Source organism: Tympanuchus pallidicinctus, unplaced genomic scaffold, assembly GCF_026119805.1.
Source record: "Tympanuchus pallidicinctus isolate F22 unplaced genomic scaffold, pur_lepc_1.0 scaffold7, whole genome shotgun sequence".
Classification (NCBI taxonomy): Eukaryota; Metazoa; Chordata; class Aves; order Galliformes; family Phasianidae; genus Tympanuchus; species Tympanuchus pallidicinctus.
Window position 1 is genome coordinate 15,672,899 of NW_026294791.1, and position 13,914 is coordinate 15,686,812.

The window sequence follows — 13,914 nt, forward strand, 5'->3', positions numbered from 1 at the left end:
AATAAAATTAATTACTTGTGTTTATCTATTTAATACACAGTCTGCTCCAGAAGTAATGCCTCCCATTCTGTTATGTTGGGCAACGTCACAGGCACATGTTGGAGGTAGGGCAGTAGAGGTTGAGCCTCCCCTCCAATACTCCACTACATTCTGTTGTTGTGCAACAGATGGCAGCAGGAGGGCACTGAGAGAACAGTGTCTACAGATGAAACAAATTTGAGTCACTCAATTCCTCCATGTGGAAAAAAAACAGCACCCAGTGAAATTCACCAATGCTTGCTGAACATTTACAGACACTGAACAGTGGATGTGGTGTTTCAGCAGCAGTGATGGCATGGAAGACGAGCCATGTTCCAGATGATCATACACATTTGTAGAAGCATGGCATGCAAGCTCTTGTTCATCACTGGTGAAAATGCCTGGCTATTGGCAGTGCATATGGTGAACAATTGTGTTTTGTGGCTGAGAACTCACTCTAACAGCATTTTCTGTATCTCCATGGAAATAAATAGGAGGCATTACTTTCAGAGTGACTTACTACAGTTTTTAACTACTACCAGAGCTGAGTATTACAAGACACGTGGAAGCAGACTATAATGCAAAGGTGACCAGGCATTTTGCACATAGTGCAGTGATAAGACATTTCTTCATAGCACAGGATGAACTGAAATAAGCCAGTGAGCACAGAGGTTACATAAGCTATCTCAGTTTCAGGACCCTCTGATCTTTTTTACTAATAGTTACTACAACTATTAAAGCAAGGAAGTTTGAAGATAGAAATTTCATAGGTCAAAGGTTTTGGTAGTTAAAAACTGTATCTGTTAAACAGTATTAAGCCAGCATCCTTTTTCTTTTTAAGCAATCCCAGAACACTACCACAAAATTAGTTCTTATAATAGCAAACACCAAAAGAGATCTCTACAGACTCTTCTGCATATGCAAACAGTTTATTTTCTAATTGAATTAACCTTGAGACCTGTACCAAGTGAAAGCAAAGGAGCTTGTTTTCATGCTTCCATCTCTGAACACAGCAATGTATGATCAACTCATGAAATTAACAAGATGGAAGAAATGCCATCCTCAGTAAAATCAAATCACGTAACTAAGCAAATTTTAGTTTTCTTACTCATGAGGTTACAAATACAATATGCATATACAAGTATTCGTTTTATTGCATTTATTTCAAATAACTTAAATTGGCAAAATCAGGTAATGAAGCTCTAACAGCTACTAGAAAAGCCTGCTACACTTAAGAGATATGACAACAGGTACAAGATATCAGGCAGTATTTTACCACTTACCTCATGATGCAGCTCAGCTATCTGATCTTTCAGTTCTCTGATATACTGGTTAGAATCAGATTTATTAAGCTGCCCTTGAATCTTTCCTTCTTCTTTCTGTTTTGGTTAAAAAAAGAATCTTATTCAAATTGTTCACAAATATACAATCTTAAAATGCTATTTTAGTTGTCTGCTTTTTTTTTTTTTAATCATGCACAGATATTCACACACACTTCTCAGCATTTTTCACTTAGATGAAGTTTTCTGCAGGTATCCAGAGGCATTAGCAGTTCAGAACAAGTTGATCCACTAGGGAACACTACGTATGACAATTCTAGTTTTCTCTTCAGGAGTTTTAAAATATAGTGATATTTATTGTGCAGAAATACTACAAAGCAGAAGGGAAGAGAGGAATGTTCCCTAATGTCACTGCTGTAAGAGGTACAACAATAAATTGTACAAAAATAAACAGATGAAGAGGAGGTTTATTTGTCAAGTAAATGCAGTTATTAACTGCAGGTGACTTTATCTTGAAACATTAAGCCTCCAACGCTAACTTTCAGCTTATCTCTAATATGACCAAACCAAATCCTTGGTAGATCTCAAAAAAGAAAAAAAAATAATCTTTTTTTTTCCCCCCAGATAAATAATTTCTGAAGCAGGCACCAACTTTGGCTGAAATGTTATAAGTCTTTGCACCAATTGCAAATCACACACAGCCAATACAATACAGAAACCCAACTGTATGTGGAACAGGTGGCTTTCTAACAGTAGCTGAATTCCTACTCGAAGAAAGCAAACAATGCATTTCAACAAGCAAGCTGAAAGTAATTTGCAAACAGAATTTCAGAGAATGAGAAATGTCAACTACTCTTCAAAAGACAAAAAGCTTTAACCGAGAGCTTTCCCTGAAACGCCACCAGGACACAACATGTGCCAGGAAGTTGGTAGCAGTGCACTGCCTTCCAAACCATTTGACTACACAATGAGAAGAGCCCTGAGTAGTGTCAACTATTTCAAAGATATCTCTCTTTAAAAGCTGTTTTTTTATTGCATCAGAGTACACATCACAAACTTACTTTGTGATATTTACTATTAACTCACATAAATTACAATGGGATAGTAGTGCATTACACCACATTGAATTCAGTTCCAAGTCAATCTATGGCTCAAATTCACACACACCAAGTGAGAAACATCATTATTTTTCTTGTACTAAAGAGATTTGATGTATATAAAACTCATCTCCCTTTACAAGGATAACTATTAGTTAGTATTCAAAGTTACAAACAGAAGGAACATAACTTACAGAGCAAAAGTAATACAGTTTACATTAATCTGAAGAAAAAGCTTCACCGATGCTAAGAATTTAGACAAGGATGATTTCATCTCTTGTCACAGCAGGAGCACTTGGAAGGAACTTTCATGTAAGTCCTTCACTTGAAACAGAATTTTCCATTTTAGCATGTTGTTCCTTTGATTCCAAGTTACTATGTAACCACAAAGCAAGGTGTCAGAAATGGAAAGCCAGCTTCTTACACCAAATATAAGACAGGTGCCACAGCTTTTTTAGAGTAAACATCTGAATGGAGTGCATAAGAGGACACGATGCAGGCCTTTTCCAAGCTGTTATGATATGCTAACAATAAATTCAATAAGATTTACTCAAATTCAGCACTGCACAAATAGCTGAAAGCTGCTACTACATACCATATACAGTATACATTACTGGGAATAATATATCATTAAACTTAAATGTTTTTTTATTCTAAATAACACCATAAAGTTAACATGTATCACAGAACAATTTAACATTAAGTTTGCTCATGGAAGAACAGTCTACCTCCAGTCAGCTTAAACTGAATGTCAGTACGAGCCTGGCTTGCAGGGTCCTCGTCACTAATAAAGGTCAAAGACAGTTTCAGTTTTCCTTTCAGAACTTACAGATTTTGTAGAGGTGACAGTTCATCAAAATGTATTTAGCATAGGAACCTTGCAACGTGATTTTCTACAACACATTTTTAAAAGAAAACTTCTGCTGCAACCTCCTCTTGCAACATTGAGAACACTAGAGGTCAGAAGACGATCCTTTTATCTAGCTGCAAACAATTTAGAAAACCACAAGTATTTCCAACAAACTGTTTGTGTCCATGTTCTATAAGCTACAGAGCCTATTTTCAATGGGTAAATTGGAAGGGTGCCACACATTTTAGGCAACATATCAGAATCTTCTTCATAGCTGCTATTCATTTCTCAGAGCAGCAAGGATGTATTTTTTTACTTATGTTATTTTTCCTTCCAAGTTGTTTATGTCATTTCTTTTTTAAAAGGTACTCATGCAGGTGCACAAGCAAACCACTGGAAAACATGCAGTTATCACATGTTCTAGAATTAAAATATTTTTCAGTTTTTACAACAATATCATTTGTTCTATAAATCAGATAAGCAGACAGCTGAAATCGTACACCTGTCAGATAAAAGCAATTAAAAATATTTGTGAATATTTCTGTTCATCTGACAGTGTACAAGCCTTGTTACCCTCCATTATTTAGAACTTTAAGAGACTGATGTTTCTCTTCAATACAAAACTGTTTCTCTTTCCAGACATTTTATATTTATATTGAGTTCTTATTACTTGCTAGCAATTTTCAGCTTCTAATAAGTATTCGTTAATCAAAGGCAAATTTCAATTTTCATTGTAACATCCTTTAACACTAGTTTTTCATTGTGACAGTTGACAGGAGATCAAAATCTGATGACAGGGAGCTTTCAGTATGTGCAGTCCCTTTTAATATTCCAGAAAGCAATAGGAACGTCTTTCCCTACTATTATTTTTCTGATATGTCACAAACACAGAATACTTTCTCCTAAGAGTTCTGTAGTTCTAGATCTCATTCTCAACCTACACCAGGTAATACATACAACAGTATCTTGTACTTCCTGACTACCATTAAAATAAAAAAAAAAAAAAGAACGAAGTTTTATTAATCAAGGGATCTTGGTAATGACCTGACAGTCTCTTTTCAATGACCACTGTCATTGTGCACATATCTTTAAATAGCAAAAATCTCCACTACAGTAGTATGAACCCCAAATTCTGTCCTCCTGCAGGTTAGATTCCCTCCTGTGCATTATAATTCTAGATTACATTAGATACACTTGGGCACTAATTTTTATGCCATCATGACTACTTAAAAGTGCATACAATAAGCATACTGATGCTAGACACGTTTCTCTCACACAAGAAAACCACACATGGGATTTTAAGTTCATGCTTAACTTAGTGGCTTATAAAGAAAGGTTTAGCAACTTCAGCTTGGCTTTTTCAGTCTCAAATATGACACTATATTACATAGATAAAATTTTAACTCTTCAAACTGATCTAGCCATGTGGCATAGGGCAATCTGATAGAGCTCCTTGTTCTCAGTTCTACATGTGAATTAAATTTGCCTTGAAAAGAGGGACAGGGAATTAGTTAGGCTGCAAGTGACATGGAAGTGGGAAAGAAAGCGAGAAGTGAAAACAATAACAAGCACTGAAGAGAATTTGAAACAATTCAATACTTCAGGCAGCAATACTGGTGCACTCTTAATGATTACATCCTCATCACATTATCTGCCAGGATATGGCTGTTGCAATTAGTTCACTAGAAAGCAGCTATTTTAAGAATAACTTGAGATGGGGAACAGAGGATCACCTGCCCAAAAGACAGTGGTCCAAGCGCAGAAGATCCGAGCCTACAATCAGAACAGTCTTGATGCATTTCTTCTTAGTCAATCCTATTACTATTGCTAGTTTCACGTTTCAAGTGTTGAGCCATGCCGATGTGCTGGAAGATGTGTGTTTTTAGTATGGATTGATCTGGCAAGTCTTCCACAGAAAAAAGATGAAGAAAATCCTAATCTCATCAATCTTAAATAGTAAGAGTGCTCAAGCACAAAGGAAATAAAATTTATCCTGTGTAAAACCTCCTAGAAAAAAAAAGAAAAAGGGAAGCTAACTGCTCTACTCATGGTGTTCCTTTATTCTAAATCCGGTTTTGACTTTTTTTAGTTAAGAAAAGGTGTACCAACAACAAAGTTATCTGTTTTCATTAAATCACATTTCCATATGCTTTGACTTCCTCATTTGCTAGATGGTCCCACTGACAGAAAAAATAAGGTGCTTTTATGAGTTATTGAATGCTTCCTGTTGTACCATTTAGCTCAGTAGTAACCAAGCGTTTAACTCAGCTGGTTTTATGTTGTGCTTCAGCAGTTTTGTATTCCTGAATAAAACTATCAGAAAACTGGACTGGCTCAAAAATGAATGTTAAATTTTAAATGGTATCTTAATGTGTACTTAAGGTATGCATATCACACCTTTTAAAGTGTTAAAGGAGTTTAAAGATCTAATATTGTATGCATAGGATGTGGTTAATGTTCCTTTGTTGTCTTTTTTTTTTTTTAATAGAGCTAGAACAATTGCAGAAAATCTGTGGTATTTGGAGAGGTCACAATACAAAGATGCCTGGCCTCCTGACAACTAATAGACATTTTAAGTTCGAAATAACGTACTTAAAGAAACTAGATAACATCAATAAGCAAAAAGGGTTAAGAAATTGAAATAGTGCAGGAATTAAAGTTAGGCAAATGTAGAATCAAGGACTTTTTGTTTAAAAACCCCCATCACAAGTAAATCAATCTCTACATGAATTTCTACAGTATACAGTTTCTTCATATTGGCAACACTGCAGTGCCCATCTCCCCTTCTCAGTAAGGATCTTAGAAATGTAGTACTAGTTGGTGCTGTGTCATTCAAAAGCCGTTATTTCAATTTTGGCCTCTCCTTGTCTTACTGTATCTTCAAATGGACCAGCTCCCCCAGCACTGGCGCAGTCACAAGTCTCTGTACCAGGGGGAAAAAAGCCAAAACCCAGTGGGCAGGTATCAGCTCTGCTAAGAAAAAAAGTAGCTGTAACAGATGAAGCAGCCACATGCAGTCCAAACTGACTTGAGAGGCTACATAAGGAGGGAGTAGCACAGGCAGTGGAAGGGCAGGAAATGAGCCCTGAAGACTAAAAAAGTAACTGCTAAAATATTTAAGCACCTTCAGTTGTGGGAGTTCTCACCTCCCTCCCTCACCCTGCTTTGAAGTACTAGAGTTACTGCACTTGTCTGCACACCAAGATCTACTTACTACAAGAGCACCTGAGAATGTATCTTTTCCTCAAAGTTTGGCTTCTTAGACTGAGTAAGAATTCTGCCCATAGACAAGCATAAAATGAGATACATGGCTGTAGTATCAGACTGAAGTCCTCCTTTGGCTGACTTCTTAAGAGAAAACCATTTCTACATCTTCCCAAGAAACAGCAGTTAGTCTTTAGCAGCACGTTTATCTGATGTATATAAGAACTATTGAGTATATGGAATCCAACCACTGGATCAAGATACACAGCTGGCAAGTCAATAGCATAGAGACAAACTGCTTCAGAGAATGTTTATCTTAAATACCTGAAGCTGTTACTGTACAGTAACCCCACATAAAAATTAAGTATAGTTAGTAGTTATGATAAAATGGAGTTCAAACTAGAAATTCACCAAAAACATCTGAAACACCTTGGAGAACTTATGCCTGCTTTTGCTCTTTAAACCAAGGAATGTTTAAGATTAAGAAGGTCAAAATAATAGAATTCCAGTTGCATTCCAACAGTAGCAGTTTTCCAGTATACTCTTGATGATTACAGTATGAAAATAAATGTCAGAAACTACATCATTTAAGAGAATATGTAGGGATCTTTTTTACTTTAATAAATAACTATGAAAAACACAAAAACCAAATCAATAGTTTTACTGGTAGTCAAAAATGAAGAGACATGAGACAGTCGTTCCTCAGATAATAATCTATCAGCTTTAACAAAAAATATCTAAGGAGATTTCCTCAAGGGTATTGATTTTTTTTTTCCCCTGCCCTGACTTAAAATATTTACTTATTACCAATCTGCCTCAGACTCTTTTCAGGGTAGGCTTTTAAACTCTTACCTCTGTGGCAAGACAGAGCACTAAGATGTAAATGAAGTTTATTCAGAAGGGTAAATGTGGTAACTAGTGTCCTTTCAGTGACTTTACAGTGACTCATTCTAGACTTTCAAAAAACACATCACTAACATCACATATCACTACTGATAAGAGAAAAAACATTTCCTGTAATTTGAAAAGATGGAAACAATTTCTTTACTCAACAGTCAGTACTTGGAAAACTTATTAAACAGAGGCCATAGAAAGGCTTCATTCTAGTGAAATAGTGCTAAAAGTTTTAACTGTGGGAGAGAGAACTAGCACAATCATGGACTTCCTTTACAGTTGTTCTCAAAGCAGCTCTGACACGGTTAAGTATGGGTAAATGTGACAATTCTCCGAATCTGCCAGGAAACACACCAAGAAGGAAGTGATGTTACCCCCCTGACCAGATCAACCTAACCAACAGACGAGTTTTCCTACTGAGATTACTCACATGTAAAACTAATTTTCTATAACAGAAATGTGCTCTGTATCTCCACATACCAAACTAGCCATGGACTATTTTAGGAGGGTAGCAACAAGTCAGTAATTTGAATGGAAATGGAGAGAAACAGATTAAAATGCAGAAGAGAGTTCCACAGTTTTCCCAGCTCTGTTTCCCCAGTGTCCATGCTTCACGGGCACCATGCTTATCTTGGCCAGCTGACATTAACTGATAACTGCAGCTTAATTTAACCTTGCCTGAATTTAAAAAAAAAAAATTTTTTTTTCCTCCCCCTCACTTTTAGCCTGTTCTGCCTTCAACTGTTTCAAGGAAAGCTTAAAAAAAACTAACAGCAACAAAAACTCTACCAGTGTTGAATAACCAACAGGACCAACTATACATGACCAGAAGGAACACCTGCTCTTACAGACCAGAAAGTGGGGCTTGGTAGAGATTTAGTGAGGCTTGGAAGAGATTTTCCTGAGAGCTATAAGGGAGTGTAGAGACAAACCACAAGTAACAGTATTTGAAAGGCTGATATTAAGGAGTTAGAACATTTGCTTGTTGCAGTTTGTAGCTATTACATCAGATCAAGTAATAACAAGAAAGATTTATTCTTTGAGGAAGCAAACCCAGGAATTTACTGATGGACTACAGGCAGAAAGAGCAAATATCCATTCCTTGGTCTTGGAGGAAAAAATGGCTGACAAAGGACACCTTTGCTTATACACAGCTTCAAGGTTTTTCTCCATCACTTCTGTGAATTAGGCATTCTAATTACGTTATCGTTAAGGAATGTCTCAGACTTTTGAGTAAGAATGCCCATGGATTATTTTTGCATTTCAACACATTTACACAGAAGTCTAACAGGTCAGCATCAAGATCAATGTCTAAGATAAAATGACATTCAAAATACATAAATATAACTAAATATTTATAATTGAATCGCAGCAAACTTGCTACAAAATTACATCTACTATTAAATGATAAAACTACCTCCTTCTCCTTGTCATTATTACTAACCAAAACTAAGAGTGACCTCAAAATGTGATTTAAATCTAGCATTTGTGTATGTCAGAACAGTTTATATGTGGGAGTAGTGATACTCTGCAAAAGTTAATGCCAATGTCTCACACCTACACCTACACAAACATTTAAAAAGAAAAATCCGATTTAAGTCAGGCATTGCTATGGACCATGTGGACCTTGCACTGAATCCCTATGTTTTCCCTGCTTCCTACAGAATCACCATTTTCCACACACACATACACAAAAGACAAAGGTTGTGTGGTAAGTTTCATCAGCTTCAGAATAATCAAAAGCAGACTTATGATGCCTCTTACTCAGCATAATCACTTTGAGACATCCACGCGCCAAGATTAGTTACATGCACTTTATATTAAATGTTGTGTTTCAAGTCATTAAGGCAAGCCTCAATTAAAAGGCCCTCCACCACTGACATTGGGTCACAGCATTCCAGCAGCAAGCTGAATGGAAAAGAATGAGGCAGCTCTTTCTCTAATGAGAAAAAAGTTATTCAGTACCTCATCCCCATATTGAGACTTGTTGTTTCCTTAAAAAACAGGTTTTGTTGAAGCAGTAGGATCAATAGTTTGTTTTAGCTTGCTGGCTTTGGAAGTAAATACTTCACAACTCCAACTTTTGTTGTTGTTGTTGCAGATGCTTCAGACGTCTTTGAGCCTGAGCACCTGAAAGGAACTTTGATCTTAAGTTTCATATTTGCTGTCAAAACATCAGTCAAATATCTGTGCAAGGTTCTATAAGCAGAGAGAATCTTCCACAGCGCAAGAGAAAATTTTCAAGACAAGTCTGCAGTGTGAAAGAAGACATAAAAGGAATTTATTTCCATTAAACCACTGCTGTTTTAAATGTATGTATGAAGTTAACACTCAAAACATGTATTGCACAATTACACAAGCTATATTTCAGAACTACTACAAGCTTGAGATCAGTAGTTCAAACTCTAACACGGAAACTCCTAGGTACATACTGCAGCCACAGAATGACTTCATGCTCTGACTATACGCAAAGTGCAGTCATTGTCATTTGTACAGAAAACAAAGGATCTTGAGGCTACAGATGAAGAAATCACTAACAGGTGGTCATCTAAGGTGACAAAAAAAGACTGGAACTTGAAATGCACTTCAGTAGGAGACAAAAGAAAGCAACCTAATTGTGAAAAGTAGAAAAAGCTAAAGATGGCATCAAGCAAAGAAGTGACTGTGAAAAGGAAGGAGAGAGAAACAAGTGAATGAGACAGTGAAATATCATGACAAAACAGGGGCAGTGAAGTCCTTGCATGTATAAAGCAGACTTACAAAAGACTTACTTACCCTTCTGGCACCTACATTCTTTAAATGCCCATGATATGATAAAAACTGTATAATTTGACACTCACAGCTTAGGCAGAAGTATGGAAAGGGAATAGGAGAGAGCTATAAGAGATTTGTTTACATAAAAAATTCTAATTCAGTGAAAGAAAAAAAACCAACAGATTGTTGTATTCTCTATTTCACAACACCAGATCTACTGTGCTTTCTGGAAGATCCATTTTAGCCAAAGTTATCAGGATGGCATTTAAAGCCTGTGTTACAGTAGAAAAAAGCAAAAAAGTGCAGGTGGTTCCTCACCTGCAAAACCAGATAGTTTGGAATGAATAAAACAATTATTTTACAGACAGATTGCTAACATAGAAGACAAAGCCTGACCTGAATTCAGCTATTCTCTTACTATCTTTCTAGAAGATAACTGAGTCATATGCAATCCTAACTTATCTAAGTAGTTCTAATGTACTCATCACCGCATTATCTAAGCATTATGTGATCAACTGATTGCTTTATCTTTTAATAGATTTAGTGCCTGCTTCACTACAGGAAAAAGTATTCAAACTGAAATTCTTTATGGAAACTCCATCAAATTTATTTGTACAGTCATCTACATAAATCAAGTTGATCTTACAGAAACAATATGCAAACACGTTACTTGACATGTTCCTCATGCTGTTAGCAAAATGGTAACCAAGAGTTAAGAAACAAAAAACTGTTTTATGAAGCAAGTTCATACCATACATGAAGATTTTGAAAAAATACAAGTAGTTGAACTTTCACACCGTAAAATGAAGTCATCTTGAAGGAGAAATTTCAGAGGGAAATCAGACACTAGCACTGCCAGTTTAAGAGAAAAAGAAAGGAAACTAGATAACAAGCAGCTTTGAATCCAGGATTAATAACCAAGAAAACCTTCACAGACAGACAACAAAATTCAGGTAGGGAAACAGTGTGCAAGTACATGAATGACAGTCTGCAGTAACCCATCAAGATTTCTCCTAGCCAAAAAAATAGAAATCATTTATGATTCTCTCATTATGGGAGCAGTGGGCTCAAGACAAAAAAAATTGGAACAGTACAAGGGCTACAGAATGCATCTTCAAATCCTACAGTGATACGCAGCATTAAATAGAAGTATTGGTTTAAGTAAATAATGGAGGTACGTTTTAGAACAAATCTAACTCTGATCATAGCAGAAAATTACATGCAGACAGGAATGTCTGCCAAAATCAAAATGTGGGTTTTTTTAATGGTATGCTTCCAACCTGATACAGCATTGAAAATTACTCATTACAAGTAAAAACAAAGAAGTCACATGGTGCTTGTACAGAAACAATTATTAAAAGCTCACCAGTACGCACAGAAGGTAAACGTAAGGCCTTTGCTTATAAAGGAGGCACACTATACAAAGACAGCATTATCCCACTTTGCCAAGTAGTGTCTTGCTCACAACAGGTCAAAAAAAGAAAGAAAGTGAAGGACAGGAAAAAAGGTACAAGAAGGAGGAGCGTGAAGACACACGTTTCATATGAGCATGTGTTACCTGGATTTCTAATTCAGCAATGTGCTGCTGGAGTTCAGCCACAGCTGCTATGCGGTCTGCCTCACGGAGCCGCACTGCCATCACTTCTTCTTTACTCTGGAAGAATAAATTAACGACAACCCATAATACCAGTTTCAATCAATAACTGTGCATTTTTTACTCAGAACTACATAAAGAGAACTTACGCTGCTGAAGAGTACCATGCCTACTGATAAAGTATATTCTAAAGAAACCCCCTCCCCTTTTTTTTTTTTTAAATTCTGTAGTCCATAGAATTCTGTAAACATCTAATACTAATTCCAAACTACAACCACCTAATACCTGTGAAAAATATTGTCCACAAAGGTCCAGGTCCAAGAAACAGATACCCTTTGTTCTAGAAACACTATAATGTAAATTAAGAAAGAGGTATGGACAATTCTTCAGAGGACCACATTCTTCAGCTTCTCCTTTGTGAACAGACAGCAAAGACACACTGAAGTTTCACCTTATTTCACCTTTCTCTAAAAACAAATAAGAAGAGATATACTCAACCTCATTTATGTTCAGCTGTCTTAGTGACAGTATAGAACAAAGACCACGTAGGATGAAACTAATGCCTGTAACTAATGAACAGATTCCTGCTGTAAGTTTAACAGTGATTTGCAATTTGAGTTTTGATAAGAGAAGGAAGTTTTTCTACTTTCTGTTTTATTGAGGTAAGCCCTGAAGACTTGAGAACACAAATCTACCAGTGTTATATTGTCACCAGCTTGGTACAACCACAGGGAAAAAAGGGATACATAATGAGTCAATAATACTTCCAGGTAGAGTGCAACATCTGGAAAAGACAGGTGAGTCCCAGGTATAGCATCCATGGCAGAATGGTGGAACTCCACAAACTATAGTTACTGTAGGTAAGTTCAAGTACCACAGTTATTTTAATGTGTACTTCATTTAACGTGTACTTCTAATTCACAATACTTGCTACTCTTACTTTTTTAGACAATTTGATTGAAACTGAATTTAACTGCCAAAACTTGTCCACAGTAGCTACATGAAAAGATGCTGTATGTTTTAAAAAGAGCCCTGTAATTAAATCACACTTTCTGCAGTACCTAATTAGCAGAATTTGTAGTCACCTAATTCCATTTTAGAGGAACCCAAAGTCAAAGCTCAGCCATTATTGCTAAATTCTACTGTGTGACTGCCTGCATGAAGCCAAGTCCACAAGCCTACAGGATCATATGTAGTCAACTGCAAGCTGACTCTCTTTGGCTTGATTTGACTTGAATATCTGAGATGAGTCAGTAGTGTTGCTCTAGATGGCACTGACACTTTATCACTGAAACAAGGCATATGCTCAGTTAGTACCACAGGATTTGATAGGAAAGACAACTGGGGTGAGGACATAGTTCTTTTGTTGTAGGTCCTTTAACACAGCTGATTAGAGAGATTATTGCTGTGTTTCAAATAAACTGTTTGAGATGAAGTTCTTGCTGTAGAGGTAGCAAACATAAAAAGCCACGAAGTAGTACACAGCAGTGACAGAAAACAGAAAACTGCACAGGAATGAGATACAGCTTGCTACACAAATTTCAATTTCTACTTAAGTATAAGATACTGTTTCAAGAGAGACAAGCTGCAGAATTTACTACTAGGGGTTTTTTTTGTTTGTTTTACACAAGAGATCTGGGGAGTTGAAGATGTGTTACAAGGACTCACTTGGATTTTTAAGTACGAATATTGTTACATGGCAAAACCTCAGTGACAAACAACACTAGAGCAAAGCTTCACATTTCTTGAAATGACAGGAAGAAAAAAAATACTCAAACATCAGTTTCCAGGGGACTCAGGGGACGAAAGAACTTCACAAATGCAAAGTGGAAATACAAGTGTAGCTTAAAATACTTAGTGCTACATAAGCTTAGCATTTGTATTGCTCCATTATATTATATGAAAGACCACTGAGACTGCAGTTTTGATTATGCATCAGCAACATGTTATTTTAACTATTTTAAGTATTTACAGAGCAAAATTATTTTTTCAATTCAACCTACTCTATATTCTCTATATTCCAAGCCAAAGTCAGTAGCAACACTACTTAGCACAGTGCCACTGAAACTACTTTTGTTACCTATAGGTAGGACAAGTGCTGCTACTGCTGTAGCTTCATTTTCCTTATGGAAAGAACTAAGGGAAACCAGCAAAAAGTTGCCAATTACAAATTACACAATATGGCTTTGATTAGCAAAGACAAGATGAAATTTTACTACAAAA

The 13,914-nt window shown here is 36.3% G+C and overlaps 1 protein-coding gene across 10 annotated transcripts in view; it reads right to left on the minus strand.

The window, feature by feature from the left end:
- The window catches only part of EVI5 (ecotropic viral integration site 5), a 64,216-nt gene that overhangs the window by 15,863 nt on the left and 34,439 nt on the right, over positions 1-13,914 (minus strand). For 8 of the 10 annotated variants that reach the window (XM_052666532.1, XM_052666533.1, XM_052666531.1 and 5 more), the window contains 2 exons: positions 11,656-11,751; positions 1,302-1,397 (listed from right to left, as the gene is read on the minus strand). In XM_052666532.1, the coding sequence (XP_052522492.1) occupies positions 1,302-1,397; positions 11,656-11,751 (192 nt within the window). The other 2 variants (XM_052666530.1, XM_052666536.1) reach the window with 2 other exon arrangements.